Source organism: Poecilia mexicana, unplaced genomic scaffold, assembly GCF_051168715.1.
Source record: "Poecilia mexicana isolate PSO_F unplaced genomic scaffold, ASM5116871v1 scaffold_10, whole genome shotgun sequence".
Taxonomy (NCBI): domain Eukaryota; kingdom Metazoa; phylum Chordata; class Actinopteri; order Cyprinodontiformes; family Poeciliidae; genus Poecilia; species Poecilia mexicana.
The window spans coordinates 22,590,977-22,609,203 of NW_028263379.1; the positions used below are offsets into that span (position 1 = coordinate 22,590,977).

The window sequence follows — 18,227 nt, forward strand, 5'->3', positions numbered from 1 at the left end:
AGGGATGTATGTCAAAATCAAGCAATGTTTATAATGTTACTTTATAAAATAGATTTTAGTTCAGACAATAGTATTACGTCTTATAAAGCATGAATTCCCTGCTGGACGCCGTGTGGACCAGTGGGAAAGCAGGTTCACTGTATATGAAGACTGTAGTCCTCAGCTCAGCTGTTAGACATTCGATTCTCAACCCTAAAAATCTAAATCTTAAAAAAAAACACACAAAAAAAACACAGTGAGTAAATACATTTTTAATTGTGCTAATTTTGGGGGAAAATATTCACTTGACTGATCCATTTTCTCAGTCCGCCATTTTGGCTGCCGTACATGACGCAATGACCCAAGTGGAGAAGAGATAGCAAACCTGTTTTTAGGATGCTCAGTTCAATTCATCAGCATGGAGTGAAAACCGCTCCTCCAGGCTGGAAGTATTACTGCTGGTTGAGCGATGCTATCATGTTTTATATCCATCTGTTTGTGGGTGACGTTGTGTGTTCAAGTGTGTTGGTTTGACTTACGAGTCTTGGTGGGCTGTGCTATATTTAGTTCCCGTAGTTAAACTGTGTGTCCGGTCTCTCAGACATCCTCCGGGGCTTGGCACAGCCAGATGCCAGCCCATCTCGGCTCTGGCCATCTTGTCATGTGTTACAGGAAGTCCGTCGCTCCGAGCAAACCTGTCGGATGTGGCGGCTATTAAGTTAGGAGCCGCATGACCACAGGGTGAACCTCGCTTTGTTTTTATTTTTTTATGAGGTATAGTAAAGCCCATATGGTTACCTCTTTTAGAGCCATATGCATATTTTATGGAGAACTTACTTAAACAAGGGCAGCCCTAAGAGAATAGAACAAAAGGAGAATCTTACTTTTAGTAAATTGTGAAAGATAAACTCTGCTGGTGGACCACACAAGAAATTTTCCAGTCAACCAGTTTTGCTAATGTCTTCCCAGTAATTTCTGAACACTTTTTCAGTCAGCCTTTTGTTGAGATAATGCTTGACCACATTGTTTTTCTTTCTGCCAGAGTTGACAAAATACACACAAGATTATTATCGTGCAATCTGTGACTGATCCTCTGGGAAGAATTTCAATACTCAGGACTGAGTTATTGTGGCTATGGATTTTGAAAAACCACGCAGCCATGACGTTCAATCTCTCAAAAAATCTTCAGTTCTAGGAAAGTGGGAAAGAAACGCTTTCCAAGCTAGACTGTATATTATTTAAAAGTAAAAATAAGCAAGTCTGATTCATGAAAGAAAAGAAAATTAGTCACAAAGGCGATAAGAGTTTCACATGCAGATAAAGGGTATACAATTTGTCAAAGATCTGCATAATAAGACTTGTAACTTTATTTACCAACAGAACGAAAAGCCCAATTTTGAAGCTAAAATTCATTCAATAGTTAATCCTGCAGCTAACAGACAAGCTAACAATTAAAAACATCTGCTAACACATTCCTCCTGCACATAATTCAAGCTAATGAAAAAGCCTCTCTTAGCTTTCTTTCTATGATTTAGGCGAGAACAAACCACCAAAACAAAGGCCATTACTGTGACGTTTAAATGCGGCAGTGCAGATGTAACTTTGGGAAGATAATTCCTGATGTGAGTTATCCAGTCAGGAACAGTTGACTCTGCCTTTCGCTCCACTGAATAATAAATGTTCAGTACATAAGGTTTTCTTTTTATCACAAAAGGCTAAGCACCTGTGCTACAACAGCCTGTATTGTCTCATGCTCTGGTAAGCTTGTTCACACTGCTGTTTCTACACTCCATGCATAAATAGCACTCCAGCAACTGTTTTCTGCAGAAACGAGAACAGTTAGCAGGACAAGTAAAAACGTACAGAAACTTGCACAGCTGATATAAATACGAGGGATTTTGTAATGTTTGTTAAGTACCGCCAACCCTTTAATAAACCATTCCAGTGGCAAAAGCTTTACCCGAAACAGGAGACTCTGAATGTAAAGAAAAGCAAATCATAAGTTTATGAATGACAGGGATTTTTTTTTACTACAGTATTTAACTTTTAACTTATATGTAAAGGAGATAAAAATTAAAAGTATTCAGTCTGCTCACTTTTGAGAACATGAAGCTATACATTTGTCAGTCACATAATTGGATGTATCTCTTCAATTGTTTGTTAACACACACAGTAAACCAGTGTGGGAGAAACTCAGTACATTTTGGTATCTAGATTTAGTGAAGACACCTCGCTGAAGTTCAAACCGAGAGTAGAGAAAAACGGGGATCTCAGTGACTTTGAACAGTGCACGGTTGCTGCTGCTAGACAGGCTGGTCTGTATGTTAAGGAATCGGCTGATCTACTGGGACTTTCACGCTCCACCGTCTCTCAAGTTTACAGAGAATGGTTTGAAAAAGAAAAAAGTATCCAGTGAGAGGCAGTTCTGGACAAAAATACATCGGTGATGTCTGAGGTTAGTGAAGAATGTGCAGGTTGAGCATTGTTTAAATGCCACAGCCTACCTGCGTGCTGCTACTGACCATGTCCACTCGTTTATGACCACAGAGTAAATATCTCCGTAATGGATAAATAACAATAACAATCTCAAACTGGTTTCTTGAAAAATGACAACAAATTCGCTGTACTTCCGTGTCCTTTGTATGGTTGAATTAGAGATAGTTATCATGACGTGAGCCGACAGACATCATGTGTGAACCAAGATCTAATTTAAGGTGGCTTTTCCATATGAGGGTATATAATTGTTCAAACAAAAAGCAAGAGTATTTTGCGACTAAAAATCCTAAATAAAGGAGGGAACTGTTTATTTGCACCAGTTAGAAACAGAGCAGTGGCACTCTGAAGCAGTGGTGCGTATGTTTTAGAAAGAACAGGCCTTATTACCGAGAAAACACTGGAGAAAGCAGGTATAGACCAGAGTTCATTTGACAATCAAGTTTAAACAAGGAGCCACTTTTCACCACTCAATTTCTCGTTGTTGTTGTTTTACTTTTAAAAACGTAAGGGGAGATCAATACATGAGCTCTTTCAAATGCTAATTCCAGAATTTTTGTGCCGTCCAGCTTCTGATCTCTTGTCGTCACTCATGGATAAACCTGGCAGTTGTCTGCGTAAAGGCTGATACGCACAAATATAACACAAAATCAATAGGAAGAGATTGAAAGCCATAATTATTAGTAAATGTGAGTAAATTAAAAAGCTGTAGAAATTATTTACGATGTGTGTATATGCTTATTGTGTTGTTGCTCGGTAAAATTCTGTTAGTCCAACAAACAAAATCAAAATAAACAAACACATTCAATCCTATGAAAGAAATCTTCAAAGAAATAGTTCTCTCAGATGCGTAATTTTTGTTCTAACTAGAAATATTTTGCAATTAATGACATTTCCCTCTGAATCCTGAAAACTGTGATGCAGGTGTCTTCGCTTTGCGGCGGTGAAAGTGAAATCTGGATCGGGTCTTTGATGAATCTCTTTTTTTTTTTGTCTTCCCTCATTGTCCGCAGCATCACTACGACTGCTGCCTGCATGATGGACCTGCGCCGCTACCCTCTGGATGAGCAAAACTGCACTCTGGAGATAGAAAGCTGTAAGTACTGCTCTCCCTGACAACCAGCTCTCACACCCACATGCAGATGGAGAATTAAACAGATCCCACACACACACACACACACACACACACACACACACACACACACACACACACACACACAGACACCAGCAGCCTCCCCGCAGCACCAAGGTAGAGTGGCTTGTTGATAAAACGCTACGTTAAATGCTGAGGAAGGCTGATGAGATAGCCAGAGATATGCATCAAGAAGAAGAACATCACTAATGGCTCAGTGACTGATAACATCCAGCCTAATTAATTCATCTTCAGCTGCAGTGGCTTCCCAAGGCGCAGAGGAGCCTGATTAGGTCCAGTGTTTCAGGGATGTGCTGATAGTCGATGTTATGCGCAGCTTTCTCCCCAAACTGCCTCTCCGTGTTTGTACAGTACAAAGAGCTCATTTCACATGGAGTTTGTAATTGTATGTGATCCAGCGCTCTCGAGTGGAGGGAGTGTGGGGAAGAGCATGAGAGAGAAAGATGAGGTCCTCTGCGTGTTTTATCTGGGTCCCCGGAGAGACGGATTATGGCGCTGGGATGTGGTCTATGGGGCTCAGTCTTTCCGGGTTTGATCACACTGCTGCAAACAGCGCCAGGCGGCACTAAAACGGCACGGGTCAGAACCGCCCCTCTCCCGTTATGTTCGCCATCGCTCTCATCGTCGTTCCCTCTTTTCCGTTTCTCGTCTCTTTTCTTTGCAAAGACTCATCCCCTTCTCTCTTTTTTCCCCTCCTCGCAGCCTTTTTATCTCTCTCCTCATCACTCATGTGCTGTTTTTTTTTTCCCCTTCTCCTCCTCTCCCCGGCAGCCCTACAAAACACACACACTCGTATGCGTGCGCACGAACACTCGCAGCTCTAGTTTTGATCACCAGGCAGGATCTGCTCTCATATGGATTAACTGGCAACGGTTTTAACGCTGGAATCTCTTCATGCCAGAGCGTGCTATTTTATTCAGACTAATGAGCCCAGAGAACTCTAACTTCCCTTGATAAACTTGATGCATTTTTAACAGACATTCCTAAAGAAAAGCTACAGATCCTTCAATTCGCCAGCAGCTCGCTGCTGCAGTTCAGGCCACTGGTCTAACATGATGAGCTCAAGCTGCAATTCGTCTCCTTCACTTTATTGGTTAATGCAGATAAACTCTGACTCCTGCATTCACCTCTTTGCTCACACTTTGCTCAGACTCTGTCCTCGTGTTGTGGAGTTGTAAGTGTCTTTCCAAAGATTTCACACCCCTAGAATCTTCCCAGATTTTCGAAACGTACATTTAATTAAACATTTTTTATATCTGCAAGTAAAATTTTTCAAGCCTCAAATCGGATGAGGTTTACTGGTAAAAAAAAAAAATGTTTTCAGCTGTTCAGTAATAAACTATTTAGATGAGGACAGCTTAATGAGATAAAGAACACTAACATTATAATAATTTTATTTAGAAATTATTGAATAATTGATTAGTATAGTCTCACAATTCTTCAAGCCCCTCAGCTTTTCATAATAAAACGCTTTGTCTATTATGAAGACCCAGTTCTGGTACAAGCTATCAGTGGTTTCAATGGTGGCATCAGGTTTGCTTGAGGTACAAACAGCCCAGATAACGATTGTTCATGGAAGTGTTGTATTGCATTTTAGATATAGTCTAGTGAATTGTCCAGAGAGTTCAGAGAAGATAGAATACCTTACTCAAAAAAGGGAAAAAAAGATACAAAATTATAGCAAAAGAGCCTGCAGTTGAAAGCATAGTTAGCAGAATTAAAGGTAGGAGGTTCATTGCTAAACCACCCGGACATTTTAGCAAGAAGAAGTTATCAGTGGTTGGATTTGTGAAGAGGCAGGTGGCCAAACATCTTCCTCAGACTGGAAAAGTCCTGCAGGCAAACTTGGTGGCAGCAAAAAATATATATGTCTGTGCATCAAGAAATGTTTGGAATAGGAAGAAGGAAGCATAATGCTGGAAAGCACACCATGCCTAAGTGGAAGCACGGTGGCGGGTCAGTAATGCTCTGGGGCTCCATTGGTTCTTCTGACATCAGAAACCTGTAACATATAGAGGGCAATCAGTTATCAGTGACTATTAGGACAAAGTGTCATGCTGTCTGTGAGGAAGCTGAAGGTTGGTCGACTTTGGACCTTAAACAGGATAACAACCTTAATATGTCAAAGTCTCTCAGTTGCAGAGATCCCTGCTCAGCATCTCCCAATGAGGACATTTAGTGAACGTCTCCTTTTCAGACCACTCAGGTCTTCTTGGCTCAAGTCTACTCTGCATACCCAGAATCACAACCAAACATGGTGAAGCATTACATTTTTATGCTCCACTAATGTGGAACAAACTTCTAGGATACTGCTGAAAACTGCAAAAATGCTGAAACACTGATTTCCTTTAAGATCAAGGCTAAAACCCCACTTTCATTGAGTTGCCTTTGATTGATAAAAAGTGGAACAGATTTTTTTTTTGCTTGTATTGCAACATTTTATTACTTTTCTTTTTGCCACTGTAATGTGCGCAATTATTTGTTCGATGTGTTGTTTTGACCATGTAAAGCCCTTGATGCTAAGATCTGACTCGTGATTCTATTTTTTATTCTTCCAAGAAAAAAGTCGGTTTCAAAAACTGATGCTGTCCTCCCAGTCGGACTGGACAAAACAGGCTTTAGATTTGTAAAACTGGTGGAGACAAGCAAAATGTTAGAGACGTGGACACCACATTTACGTTTTTAGTTGTCAAAATTCTGAAGACCATGTCTAGACTTTTGCTCATAAAATTCCAATATAATACATTGAAATTTCCAGTAAAAACTTTAAAGGGATTCTTGTCGAAAGACACTTAAACTAAGCAAAAACGTCCCACTAAGACAAACTGGTCCTGCTGAGACAGAAACAGCTGTACTGGACTCTGAGGAGGAGTCATACTAACTTGCATGAGGCAGGAGAAAAGATTAGCACCTTGTTTGCATAGCTAATGTCCTCGCCTCTGTAGGATAAAGCAATAACATTTTTAAACAAATGAAAATATCCAAAGCCAACAAATTTGCCGAGAAAAGCTCGTCTGACATCTGAAAGGAACACACATCAGTTAGCCACACCGACGCACTGGTTAATGCATTCCTGTGTTACTCTGAACACATTCACACACGCACACACACACCGGGGTTTATTTTGATTGGATCCCACATATGCTGCCCGGCTGCTGTGAAATACTCACCAGAGCGCCTCTGCAGCTGTAAACCTCAACAGATGCATAATTTACTCCTGTTTGAGTAATACTGGCCACGAGCTACAGGACCCAGCTGTTTGGAAGAATAATTTAGCTCCCTTTGAATAACAGAAACTGTGTATTTGTGCCTCGTTGCGTTGACGAGCAGTGTGACGGAAAATCAGACTAACATGAGGGACGGACGCCCTTTTATTTCCCCGCTCTTCGACACATTCTCGCAGGTATGAATAACAAAATGAACGGCCAACGTTGCGCGCGTGCAAGTTTCTGCAGATGAAGGCCATTGCTGATATTATTAGCAGCACCTGAGCTTGTCCCGCTATGACAAATCAAAATGTCTGCTGTGATAAAAAGGCCTGTGGCTGAAGCAGGCCGCCTGCCTAAACAACAGCAGCCCAACATGACTAACTTCACCTTGAATGTCAGCGCCTTCGCGACAAAGAAATTTGTGTTAATTTTAAAAATCAGAGACTCGGAGTTTAATTATTCATTACATCTGAATAGGTCACCGCCTCTATTTTGAGCGCGAGGAAGACAAAAGTGGAGCTCGGAGTGTGGAGATTTCTGCGACGCTGTTTATGTTGGACGACGACAAGCTGCGACGCAGCGATCCATCCCCTTGATTTCTTTCTTTCTTTCTTTAAATTCAGAAGTTTATTTACATGTACTCACCTTTACAGTATATAGTTAAAGTCCAGATCGGGGGGGGGGAATCAACAGAAACAAAACCCCAACCGTGACATTTGCTGTTCCTGACTCATAACATTTTGAGCTATTGCTCCTTAATTGAAGGTGATAATGCTTCTGCCTCTCTCGTCTCCAGACGGATACACCACAGATGACATCGAGTTTTACTGGCGAGGTGGGGACGGCGCTGTGTCTGGGGTCGACAGGATAGAGCTGCCGCAGTTCTCCATTGTTGACTACAAGCTCATCTCCAAGAACGTTGTCTTCTCGACAGGTAAGTCACTGAGAACAGATGCTTGTTTTTATGCTTTTAGATTTGTGTTTTGTGCTCATTTTGATGGGCAAAATTCAGTGCTACCCACAATATTTGGCACTCCTGATGAAGATGTATTAAAAAGCCTTAACAAAATCGATATTTTATAAATATGTGTTTTCTGCGTAAATTACGCAGAAAACACATATTTAGTTTTACGCAGGATGGCATTAGAAAGAGAGTGCAAGGAGTTGATTTAAAATAATATTTCTCAGAGAATAAGAAAACTATTTTGTGTGCATCGTGTGGGATTACGATGCATTTATACTGCTTCAGAGATGAAAAATGTTTTGCTTTTTTTTTTTTGCTTACCGTCATCCCACGCCCAGGGCACCATTCGATTCCAGACCCTGTGGTTAACTTTAAAAAAATAAAAATAAAAGTATCACTAGAAAGATCCTTTAGTTTGATTCATTTTTTTGAGTTCTTATGAGGGTACCAATGATTCTAATCTAATAAGGCCGCAATCAAACGTGACTGCAAAAAAAATCTAAATTATTTTTCAGCGTTTTTTTGTTGTTGTTGTTGTTTTACGTATTTTCCCCAGGGTTACCATGTGAGAATAAAAACACAATTTTACATGGAGATATTTGTGTAAGGCGCCACAACGTTGGAAGGACAAAGTTGGCACCATGAAGGAGATTCTGTTTCTCTTCCCTGTGCCTCTTTCAGGTTCTTACCCCCGCCTGTCTCTCAGCTTCAAACTGAAGAGGAACATCGGTTACTTCATCCTGCAGACATACATGCCTTCCATCCTGATTACCATCCTCTCCTGGGTCTCCTTCTGGATCAACTATGATGCATCTGCTGCCAGAGTGGCCCTGGGTAGGACTGTCTTGCCTCTGCACAGCAGTGACCCAAAGCCAAATAACTGTGCATGAAAGGATCCATTTATTCTATTATGTTTCAACATGTTGAATTTAGGCAGTTATTGTGTCCTTAATAAGGGAAATCCTTTATTTTCTGCACATTTTCTTTCTACTTCTTCTTTTTTTTTAGTTTTATTTGTAAATTGTCTCAAAGCATGTGAATGATAGCAGTGTGTAATAGGCTGTCTGGCTAAGTGTCTGTTGTTCAGAGATGACTATGTACATGACTCATGCAGCGCGAGAAGCTCTGCAGCCTGACCTTGAAGCTCGCTGTCTTTCTCTCTCTCATCTGTCTGTCGAAGCCCCTCAGTGCCCCAAAAATACCTGCTCATCCTCCAGATCACATTCAAAAAAAAAAAAAAAAAAAAAAATTCCGAACGAAGGACGCAAGTGAAAGCAGTCGCCCAAAAACGCACCTGGACGCACCAAAGTCAAACCGACACGAGCAGGCTAACGCGGCACTGCTGGGAAGGCGATTTAAAGATGTGCCCACATGCTCTCAGCACCCTGAGATTGTGCAGAGAGCGAGCTCAGCCAATGAAAGCCCTGGCTCCGTGCTACAGCGCCGCTGCAGGCTGCTGGGTTATTTATAATGCGTGTGAATCTGACCAAATGCAAATTGTGCAGGCAGATGACTAATGTATCAAACACAATGTGTGTGTGTGTGTGTGTGTGTGTGGGGGTGTGTGTGCGTGTGTGTGTGTGTGCGTGTGTGTGTCATAAAAGCAGGTGTATTATGCTGTGACTAAACACAGATGTTTGCAGCAGCAGTGGGATGCTTTTGATGTGGTATGCTCAGAGTACGTATGAACGCGTGGATATCAACCTGTTTGACCTGAAATTATCCGATGAAGCACACATGCTCCCGGTCTCGGGGGATTCAGATGGAGGCTGCAAACCTTATGGGGTCTAATTTGGCGAGTCTTGTCTCTTCAATGCAGTTAAATACTTTATAATGTACAAGGCAGACATGAATGCTCAAATGTTCCTGTCCGTTACAGACTGGCACCTGATCTTACTGATTGCAGGGAAGCAAAGCAACAATTTAAGGACTCTGGTACAATAATGGTTACAATTTGTAACATATGAATGTGAGAGCATGATTTCAGGAAATCGCTCCGAACGATTGCTCCGGTGCAGTTTATCTTGAAACAAACTAATCTACCCAGAAAGGTAAAGAGGAGAAGAGAAAAGCTGCAATGACCCAGGTGCATTAGTGTGCACACGCAATTTTTTGCCTAAGAAACTTTTAATTTTATTTCAAGATTCAGTGTTTGGTATAGGAGTCTGTCAGGGTACCACATCTTTGCCAATATTTCCCTTTGCATCTTGCAAATGTCCTCTTAATTTTCATATTGGGAGGACATCTATTGCCTTCAGATTGTTCGAGTTAGTTCTGGGCTCTTGCATTCCAAAACTGCTCTCTTCAGATGAAGTTTTGATCTTTGATTTTTTTTTTTTTATTCGGCGTCATTAAAATCTCTGTCCATCTGCATCACTTTAGAAGAAAGTTTCTGGTCAAAACCGTCTGGTGTTTGCTCATGATTTCGTCCACCATGACAAAAGATTTAGTTCAATCTGAAGAAAAGTAATCCCAGGGCATAATGCTGCCACCACCATGTTTCTTTGTAGGTAACGTTTTTTTGTTTGTTTGAGATTTTTGTGCTATTTTTGTGTCCAATGTACTGAATAAAATTGTAGCCTAAAGTTCTAGTTAGTCTATAAGACCAAACCTGTGTTTTCACAAAGCGTGTCTTGTTAGCTTTACATTTAGTGCACACATATTGACGGTGCTTATTTTCATTTGTTAAAACCGACCAGCACTTATTAAACATTCCTGCACCTCTTTCAATGTTACATGCAGCCTCTTTGACCAGTTCCCATCTTGTTTTTTTTAGAGATTAGAGACAAAATGTAAAGGTGAATTTTGACTTAGTCTGCACTAATGCGAGTTCTGCTCTGATCTGTTGCGGTGAAGTAGAGTTGGACCAAAGCTTTCTATTTAAATTAATAAAGAAATTAATTTAATACAATTTAGAATAAGGCTGTAACATAATAAAATGTGGAAAAGTTTAGCGATACTGTGAATACTTTCCGGATGCACTGTATCCCGGCATACTGGAGGTATGTCTGCATCTCTAGAAGCCCCGATCCATCCATCTGCAATATCCATCTCCTCCTCCATCTTTCCAGCTCTGTTTAACATGAAACCAATTCGTGAACTCCTCTGCTTGAGGCAGAAGATGTGAAGCTATCACAGAAACGTCCCAGATATGCTCTTCAACACCGCAGAATGTGAATATTTAATAGATATTTGTCCACTTAGCTTTAGATTATCACTTTCATGTTGTGCCCAGTTGACCAAATATGGTCATTTGAGGCTGCGAGCAAGATGATTACGTCTGAATGCTTGTGTTAATGGAGCATTTGTAACTCATCCTGTGGACATTTCTAGACCACTTTTTCAGTTTTTTTCCCCCTAAAAACTCAATGCAATGTATTGTTGTGGGGATGAGACAGAAAGAGACTCGTCTAAAGACTTTCTTTAAGTGTGACTCCACTGACCTGCAGGGATCACTACGGTGCTGACCATGACAACCATCAACACTCACCTGCGAGAAACGCTCCCCAAGATCCCCTACGTGAAGGCCATCGACATGTACCTGATGGGCTGCTTTGTGTTCGTCTTCCTGGCTCTGCTGGAGTACGCTTTCGTCAACTACATCTTCTTCGGCCAGGGTCCCCAGAGACAGAAGAAGGCGGCCGAGAAAGCGGCCACGGCCAACAACGAGAAGCTGAGACCCGACCCCAATAAGGTTTGTGCGGAGGGAGTCGTTTTTAAAACGCTTTTGTTTCTGTGCTGTCTTTTGATATGTATGTTTGTTTCTGTGTGAGCAAAGGGCTTCTTCTTCTTCTTCTTCTTGTTCTTCTCTTAAGGTCAATGTGATGCTGTAATCAATGTTTCATGTCCTTTACCAGCTCTATTTACTTATACTCCAGCCCTCGGTTGCTTGCTGCTTTAACGTTCTTACACAGAGTTGGATCTGAAAAAGCGAATGCAGGAACAATGACTGCTTTTTAAATACTTTATCTCCACGTTTTTGTGTTTCCCAAAGGACGAGGCGCCTGAAAAATCCCTGGCTGCAGCGCCAGAGTTTTCTCTTTAAATATTGCTCAGCACCATTAAGAACAACAGCATTTTAAATTTTAAATTTGAAAAAAAAGAGAGAGAGAAACATCCTTTCCTTCTGAGTGTGGCAAGCTCCGATTTCCCTCAAGTAACAGTGCTGATTTTGTATGCTTGCAGTGGCTGGTGGGAAATGTAGTTCAAAGAGATGATGCTCTGTATGCCAGAATGAAACAGAGGGAAATTGACGCATATGACTCGATGTGGGATCCCATCTTTGTGGACGATGCCGCTTTAGGACTAGGCGATCAAAGAAATAAGGTACTGGAGGTTTTGAAAGTCAAAACTTAACAATGTCATCAATCTGAATCAGTTCAGATCAGAGGAAAATACTGTAGTCTTTTGTTTATTTCTTTGATTTTCTTTTTGTAGAGTTTTAAGGCAACCTTGACCATCACTCCCACCATTGTGTTTTTTTCCCTCTTTCGGTTTGCTCTTCATGCATTTTCCTGACAAACATGGCTCAGCAGCTTCATTTCTGCAGGAACTGATTTAATTTGAACACTCTAGCTGATGGAAAATGACAAAGACAATTTCATTAAAATCTCAAAAAAGAAAAAAAAAAACACAAAATCTGTGAAGAAAAATGATACATTCATTACTTGGACCCAAGTGAAGAAATTGTGAAGAACGACTGGGCAGATACTAGAAACACATTTGCAGTTTTGATGAGTAGCACCGCTTCAAAGTGAGTTACCCTAAAACAGCAAAAACACAGAAAGGACAGGATTGGATTGTAGGGATGATGCTTTTCCTCAGAAGTCAGGCTATGGATGAAGAAATGTTGATCCGATTTCACCTCCCACAACGCCTCTCCCGACCTGCCCTGAACCTGTAGCCTCCTCCATCCTTGCAAAGTCCTTGCTATTTCTCTCAACCTTCTCCTGTCACTTTTCTTTTGTATATCTTTGCTTTTCTCTTCTTTTTTTTTTCTTTTTAACTTTTTGTTTAGTTTGTCTTGTGAATCGGCAGAATTTTAACCATATCCTGGTTGAAATTCTGAGATGACAACGAAGGTTTCTCCATGAGAATCAATTTCCAAACTGCTCCTTCAAAGAATATCACTTTGTAGCCTTCTGCTTGTATTATCATTTATGGTTTGACAAATGATAAGAAAATTTAACTTTTTTTTTCATGGCTGTAAGTAGCAGTTTTTGACTCATTTGCATCACCCATTTTTAGCACCTCATCAGTATTTTGACACGCTAAATTGCTTAAAGTTCACGGCAGCATTTCTTAACTTTAGTTTAAAATGGTTAGTGCCTTGAAAAGTATTAATTTCCCTTGAACTTTGCCACATACGTTGTAACAACTGCAAAGCAGAACAGAATTGTAATGCTGAAGTAAAATGGTTCAATGTTTTCAGTATTTTTGCAGAGAAAATCCAAAAATGTGATAAGTAAAATCTTTCCCAGTTCTTTACAAAATAACTCAAAATAATTTCAAGAATAGACATGCATCTAAACTGGACCTAAGTTTTGAGTGTTGGTAGAACTTTCTTGTAAATGAATAACCGTTGTACCACAAGCTGTATGTTTAAACGGAACCTATTATAAAATGTAGCTTTTTGCACATTTTTGTACTTCCATGTTGGTCTCTACCACTTGTAAAACAAGCCCAGGTGCTAAAAGCCATTTTCTGGCAATAGGTAAAAATGTTTTATTAGTGTCTAGAAAACCCATAAGATTTTTAAAGCCTATATTTTTCCAAACAGCCATTGTGATGGTTTAAAGACAGGTGTAATGTGATCCATTTATCGTGTTGGTCAGGACTGTGGCAGCAGCATTTTGGGCCTAAGACAACCTGATTGAATTTTTCCAAACACCTCTTCAGGCAGTATTTTTTTTTCCTCGTCCTGTTTTAACAGAAAACCCTTTGTCCCAGCTGTGTATAACGTGATAGAAGTAAAATTTATTGACAGACCTAATCTGAATGCACTCTTTTTATATATTTATTTGTGAGTAATATTCAAATTCATCCTTCCTGCTCCTTCCACTCTCCAATTATGCGCCGGTTTGTGTTGGTCTATCACCTAAAGTCCCAATAAATGCTTTCTCGTTTTGTCGCAAAATGTGGAAAGGTTCAAGGGGTGTAAATACTTTTGCAAGGCTCCATAGTTTAATAACACACTCTCACGCTCTTTCAGTAACTTCTCATGGCTCCATCTGTTATTTGTGCACCTTCACACAGATGACCCCCGACGACAACATCCTGTTCAGCGCCATGGAGATGAAGAACGAGATGGGCGGTGCCGGGGATCTGTCCCGGGGTCTGGGAGCTCCCACGGATCCCCGCAACACCATGCTGGCCTACGACAGCTCCACGCTGCAGTACCGCAGGGCGGCCATGGCCCGGCAAAACTATGGCCACAGTGCCTTGGAGCGCCACGCCCAGAAGAAGTCCCGCCTACGGAGACGGGCCTCGCAGCTCAAGGTGAACATCCCAGACCTGTCCGACGTGAACTCTATCGATAAGTGGTCCAGGATGATCTTCCCCACCGTCTTCTCTTTCTTCAACGTGGTCTACTGGCTCTACTACGTCCATTAAAACCCCGGAGAGCCAGGAGGCCGGCTTCCCGCCAGACGACTGACGAAGAAGAATTGGCGTGAAAAAAAAAAAAAAAATCAAGAAAGATAAATAATTTGCGTGAGAGAGAGAATGCGAGATGAAAACCGTGTGCTGACTTTTTTAGAGCTGGTTTGTTTCAGACGACGCGAGGAGAACACAGAGACTTTTTTTGCAGCAGCACCCACTTCAGTCAGCAGTGACTCTTTTAGGATTTGGGAAACACCTTCAAGTGACTGACGAGCACTCGAATAAAAGAAGAGTGAATAAAAAATAAAAAAAAAACAAATGAGAGAGACAGAAAAGGTGCCTGTTCCAGAATTTCAATATATCACTAATATTTGTCATTCGTAGCTTACTATCTCTCTGTGGATCAAAATATTTATGCTTGTGTTTGCATATACTTTAAGGATTTCTTTTGTTTAGTATCTATTTACTTCGTAGCCGAGCTGTCTGCATCCAGGAAAAGCTTTATAAATGATTTAAAAGGAGGTCATCCTTGATAGTCTATTTTCCTATATTTACTGTATATCAGAAACATCCTTTAAAAAAAAAAAAAAAAAAAGAAAGCATGCTTATTTTTGGTTTTGTTTCCATCTCAACTATGATGAGGAATGACAGTATTTTTAGTTGTACTAGTTGAAGGTTTCTTGCAGTTAACTTAGCACAGGCCACCTGAATCGCAACAGGTGAACAGCAGGGGGCAGTCTTATCACTGGAGCTTTAATGATCAAAGAAAGAGCAGATCTGGGGAAGTTGATGCTTTTGCTAAGGTTTATGTTACTTTTTTCTGTGCTGACAGATTCCCTTCCATTTATCTGTGAGGTTTAATTTTCCTTTCCAAAAACGTTTAACTGAGTGATTTTAAAAAAAAAAAAATTTTCCCTCCATCGTGCAGAGAATGGCTTTAGTTTAACGCGCGCTGGCGTAAAGAACTTTCCCGATGGAGCGAGCTTCATCGCTGCATAACTATGGCAATCCACAACCATCGTTACGAGTAAGAACTGAATGATAGGAGTAAGATACATTTCATTGTGATTAGGTTTCTGTTTCCAGAAAAAGAAAATAATTCTTAAAAAAAAAAAATACTGTAGATAACATATTTAATGAAAAAGAAGATTCATTTTTATAAATCAATACTCACTTTATTGTGTAAATATTATGAATTTATTCTATTTAAATGGGTCTTTGTTGTTGTTTTCTGCAGTTGAATTACAGCTCAAATGTTCCATTTAGTCAAAAAGAAAAAGAAAGGAAAAAAAAATATCTCGGCTTAAGAAGAAATAAAACACAATTCACAACTTTGCTGACTATACTTTTGGGACTTTTCTCTCTTTCTCTCTCTGTCTCTTGTTTTGTTTTTGTTTTTTTCCTTTTCTTTTTAATGGACTCTGAAAGCATCTACTTGCTGAAACTAAAGCACTTCCAGACACCACTGACTTTTGGGTCAATGTCTCACGCTCCTGAAACAACATAAGCAGGATCCCTCCCCTTACTACCCAGGCATTGAAGTCAGGCCTATTTTGTACAAAGTTTCTGTAAATTCTAATTGTAATATTTCATAATGACTGTAAATATCTTGTGTAATAACTGTCAGCAATTATGAAGATGTATCTAAATTGAATTAAAACTCAGTTAAGTCTATCACTTCAACAGAGGAGCGCCACTGGTGGTGGTTTTATGTCCTTCCTGTGTGTGAATGTGAGGCTGATCGCTGGCGGGCTTGTGGCCGATTGAGCGTCTGAATGAGCCGAGCGAACAACCGAACCCGACACGGGGACGGAGCAGGCAAGCGGCGGAGGCAAGGGCAGGGACGAGCTGAGGAGCAAAGCTCTGCAGCTGGGTGCTGCTGGCTGCATAATGGATGGAGGGGCGCAGGAGCCGGAGCGAGAGGCTGCAGCGGTGGTCCGGCGCAGGCTGGGGTCTGAGCAGGCCCAAGCTCAACACCTGGCCTCAGGGGACATCAACGCAGAGAGCCGTGGCTGTGGAGGCACACTTTGGACTCAAGTGAGGCCCTCTGGCTGCGAGGGACCACAGTGCCTGCGACGGGGACAAAAAAAAAAAAGAGAGAGAAGGAAAATAAAGCACAAGACAGAAAGAGAAAGAAAACGCATCCATCCGAGGAGTGTGCTCTCTGCGCCAAAGTCTGAACACATAAATGGAGGCTGGTGAATATTTGATGGTGCAAAATACAGAATATTTAATATTTAAAAAGAGATTTTGTCCTAGCAGGAAATAATGTGCAGCTGCTGTTTGATTTCAGAAAGAAAAGAACACAATGAGATTCAAAAGAAGAGCGTTTGACAAAAAAACAAGAACAAAAAAACAGGCTACACAGAAGTAAGAGCTGAAGATTTAGAGATAGTCACAATAGTTTTGAGAAGAGTTAGATATGCAGGAAAATGAAGCTAAATATACAGAAGGTTGTGGCGGAGCTCATGTTGGCTGTTATGTGTGCAAGACGCCTCTGGGAATAAGTAGACTAAGTGCAACGGACCTTTGGAGGCAAACTGATGTAAAAAACTGATGTATCAAGATGTGTAACCTTGTTCCTTCATGCACCGGTAAAACATTTCCCCCCCCCAAAAAAAACACTCTGCACAGCCACATAACAGATGCGTTACCTCAGCAGACAGATGGTTTGTACCAAATTGGCCTTTTCTTTCCTTTTTCCTCTTTTCAAAAGGGGCTTTAGTGTTGACATGTGAGAATAGGAGGGGAGGCAGATGCTCCCTGCTTTGTAGTCTTTCCATGTCACTGGCGTAATTAGCCATGCACAGACCTCTGCTCTGTGGAGCCACGTGTGCGAGTGCGTGTATGCGTGTGTGCCTGTGTGTGAAGTCGCAGCTGAGCTCTGTGAAGTTGGCTAGCCGACTAAGCCCAAAGCCAGCCAGCGCTGACTGGGACGGGTGAGAGGGTGAGTCTGACACAGTGGCGTCACGCCACTCCCCGGCCACAGACATATGTGATGGAAAAACACGTTAGGCTGGCTGAGAGGGAGGGAGCCTATTGTGTCATGTGCTCGCAGACGGGAAATCATGATGTGTCTTTTACGGTAAATACGAGATCGTGTTCTGGTTTGTGCTCGGGATTTCTAAAGTTTGAGACCCCGTAAGTCCATCCGCGTCCGCTTGCTTCCAACTACATCTGGATTTGACTTCTTCACTGCAGATTTGCTGAGATTCTAGCAATGAACAAGTGGTCTGGAATAAATCGGGCATTTATCAGAGAGACTTGGCAGGCAGGTTTGGAAAAGACAACTTGCGTCAACATGAGGAAATGGAAAGCTTCCTACATGCATGCCATCTGCGCAAGGAAGCATCCTTGTTGGTGCCCTTCAGAGTCCCTAACAAAGGCAATAAATGCCTTTCAAGTTTTTTCCTTCAGTTTAAACAATTATGCTCATGCTCACATTCTTCTCCTTTCAAATGACTTTAAGGCTTTCTAAGAACAAACTGGTCCGGTTAACGTTCACACTGAAATGCAGGAGTTTCAAAAGAATCCACTGTGATTTCATGAGACAAACCGACACAAAGTTGTGCAAATATGTGAAACTGAATTAATGCCTTTCAAAATTTTTTCTTTTACACCAAAGAGTGTGGTATATTTTTGTTAACTACACCTGAAATGTGATACTTTCTAGAATCACCTTTTGCTGCAGTGGCAGCTGCGGGCCTTTTGGGGTTTGTCTCTACCAGCTAGTTTTTCCTCACTCTTCTTGGCAAGATGGTTTAAACTCAGTTAGATTTAAGAATAAAACGCATTTTACAGCAAATTCTCAATTGGATTGAACCCAACT

The 18,227-nt window shown here is 41.1% G+C and overlaps 1 protein-coding gene across 2 annotated transcripts in view; it reads left to right on the top strand.

Moving 5' to 3' along the window:
- Positions 1 to 16,072, top strand: part of gabrb2a (gamma-aminobutyric acid type A receptor subunit beta2a) — a 44,068-nt gene extending 27,996 nt beyond the window's left edge. Inside the window, exons 5-10 of one of the 2 annotated variants that reach the window (XM_015000079.2) lie at positions 3,486 to 3,568; positions 7,631 to 7,768; positions 8,480 to 8,632; positions 11,248 to 11,492; positions 11,984 to 12,124; positions 14,054 to 16,072. In XM_015000079.2, coding sequence (XP_014855565.2) covers positions 3,486 to 3,568; positions 7,631 to 7,768; positions 8,480 to 8,632; positions 11,248 to 11,492; positions 11,984 to 12,124; positions 14,054 to 14,410 — 1,117 coding nt within the window. In that variant the 3' untranslated portion in view covers positions 14,411 to 16,072. Of the gene's footprint in view, positions 1 to 3,485; positions 3,569 to 7,630; positions 7,769 to 8,479; positions 8,633 to 11,247; positions 11,528 to 11,983; positions 12,125 to 13,950 lie in introns of both variants that reach the window. The other variant, XM_088009666.1, reaches the window with a different exon arrangement.
- The last annotated feature ends 2,155 nt before the right edge of the window (positions 16,073 to 18,227 follow it).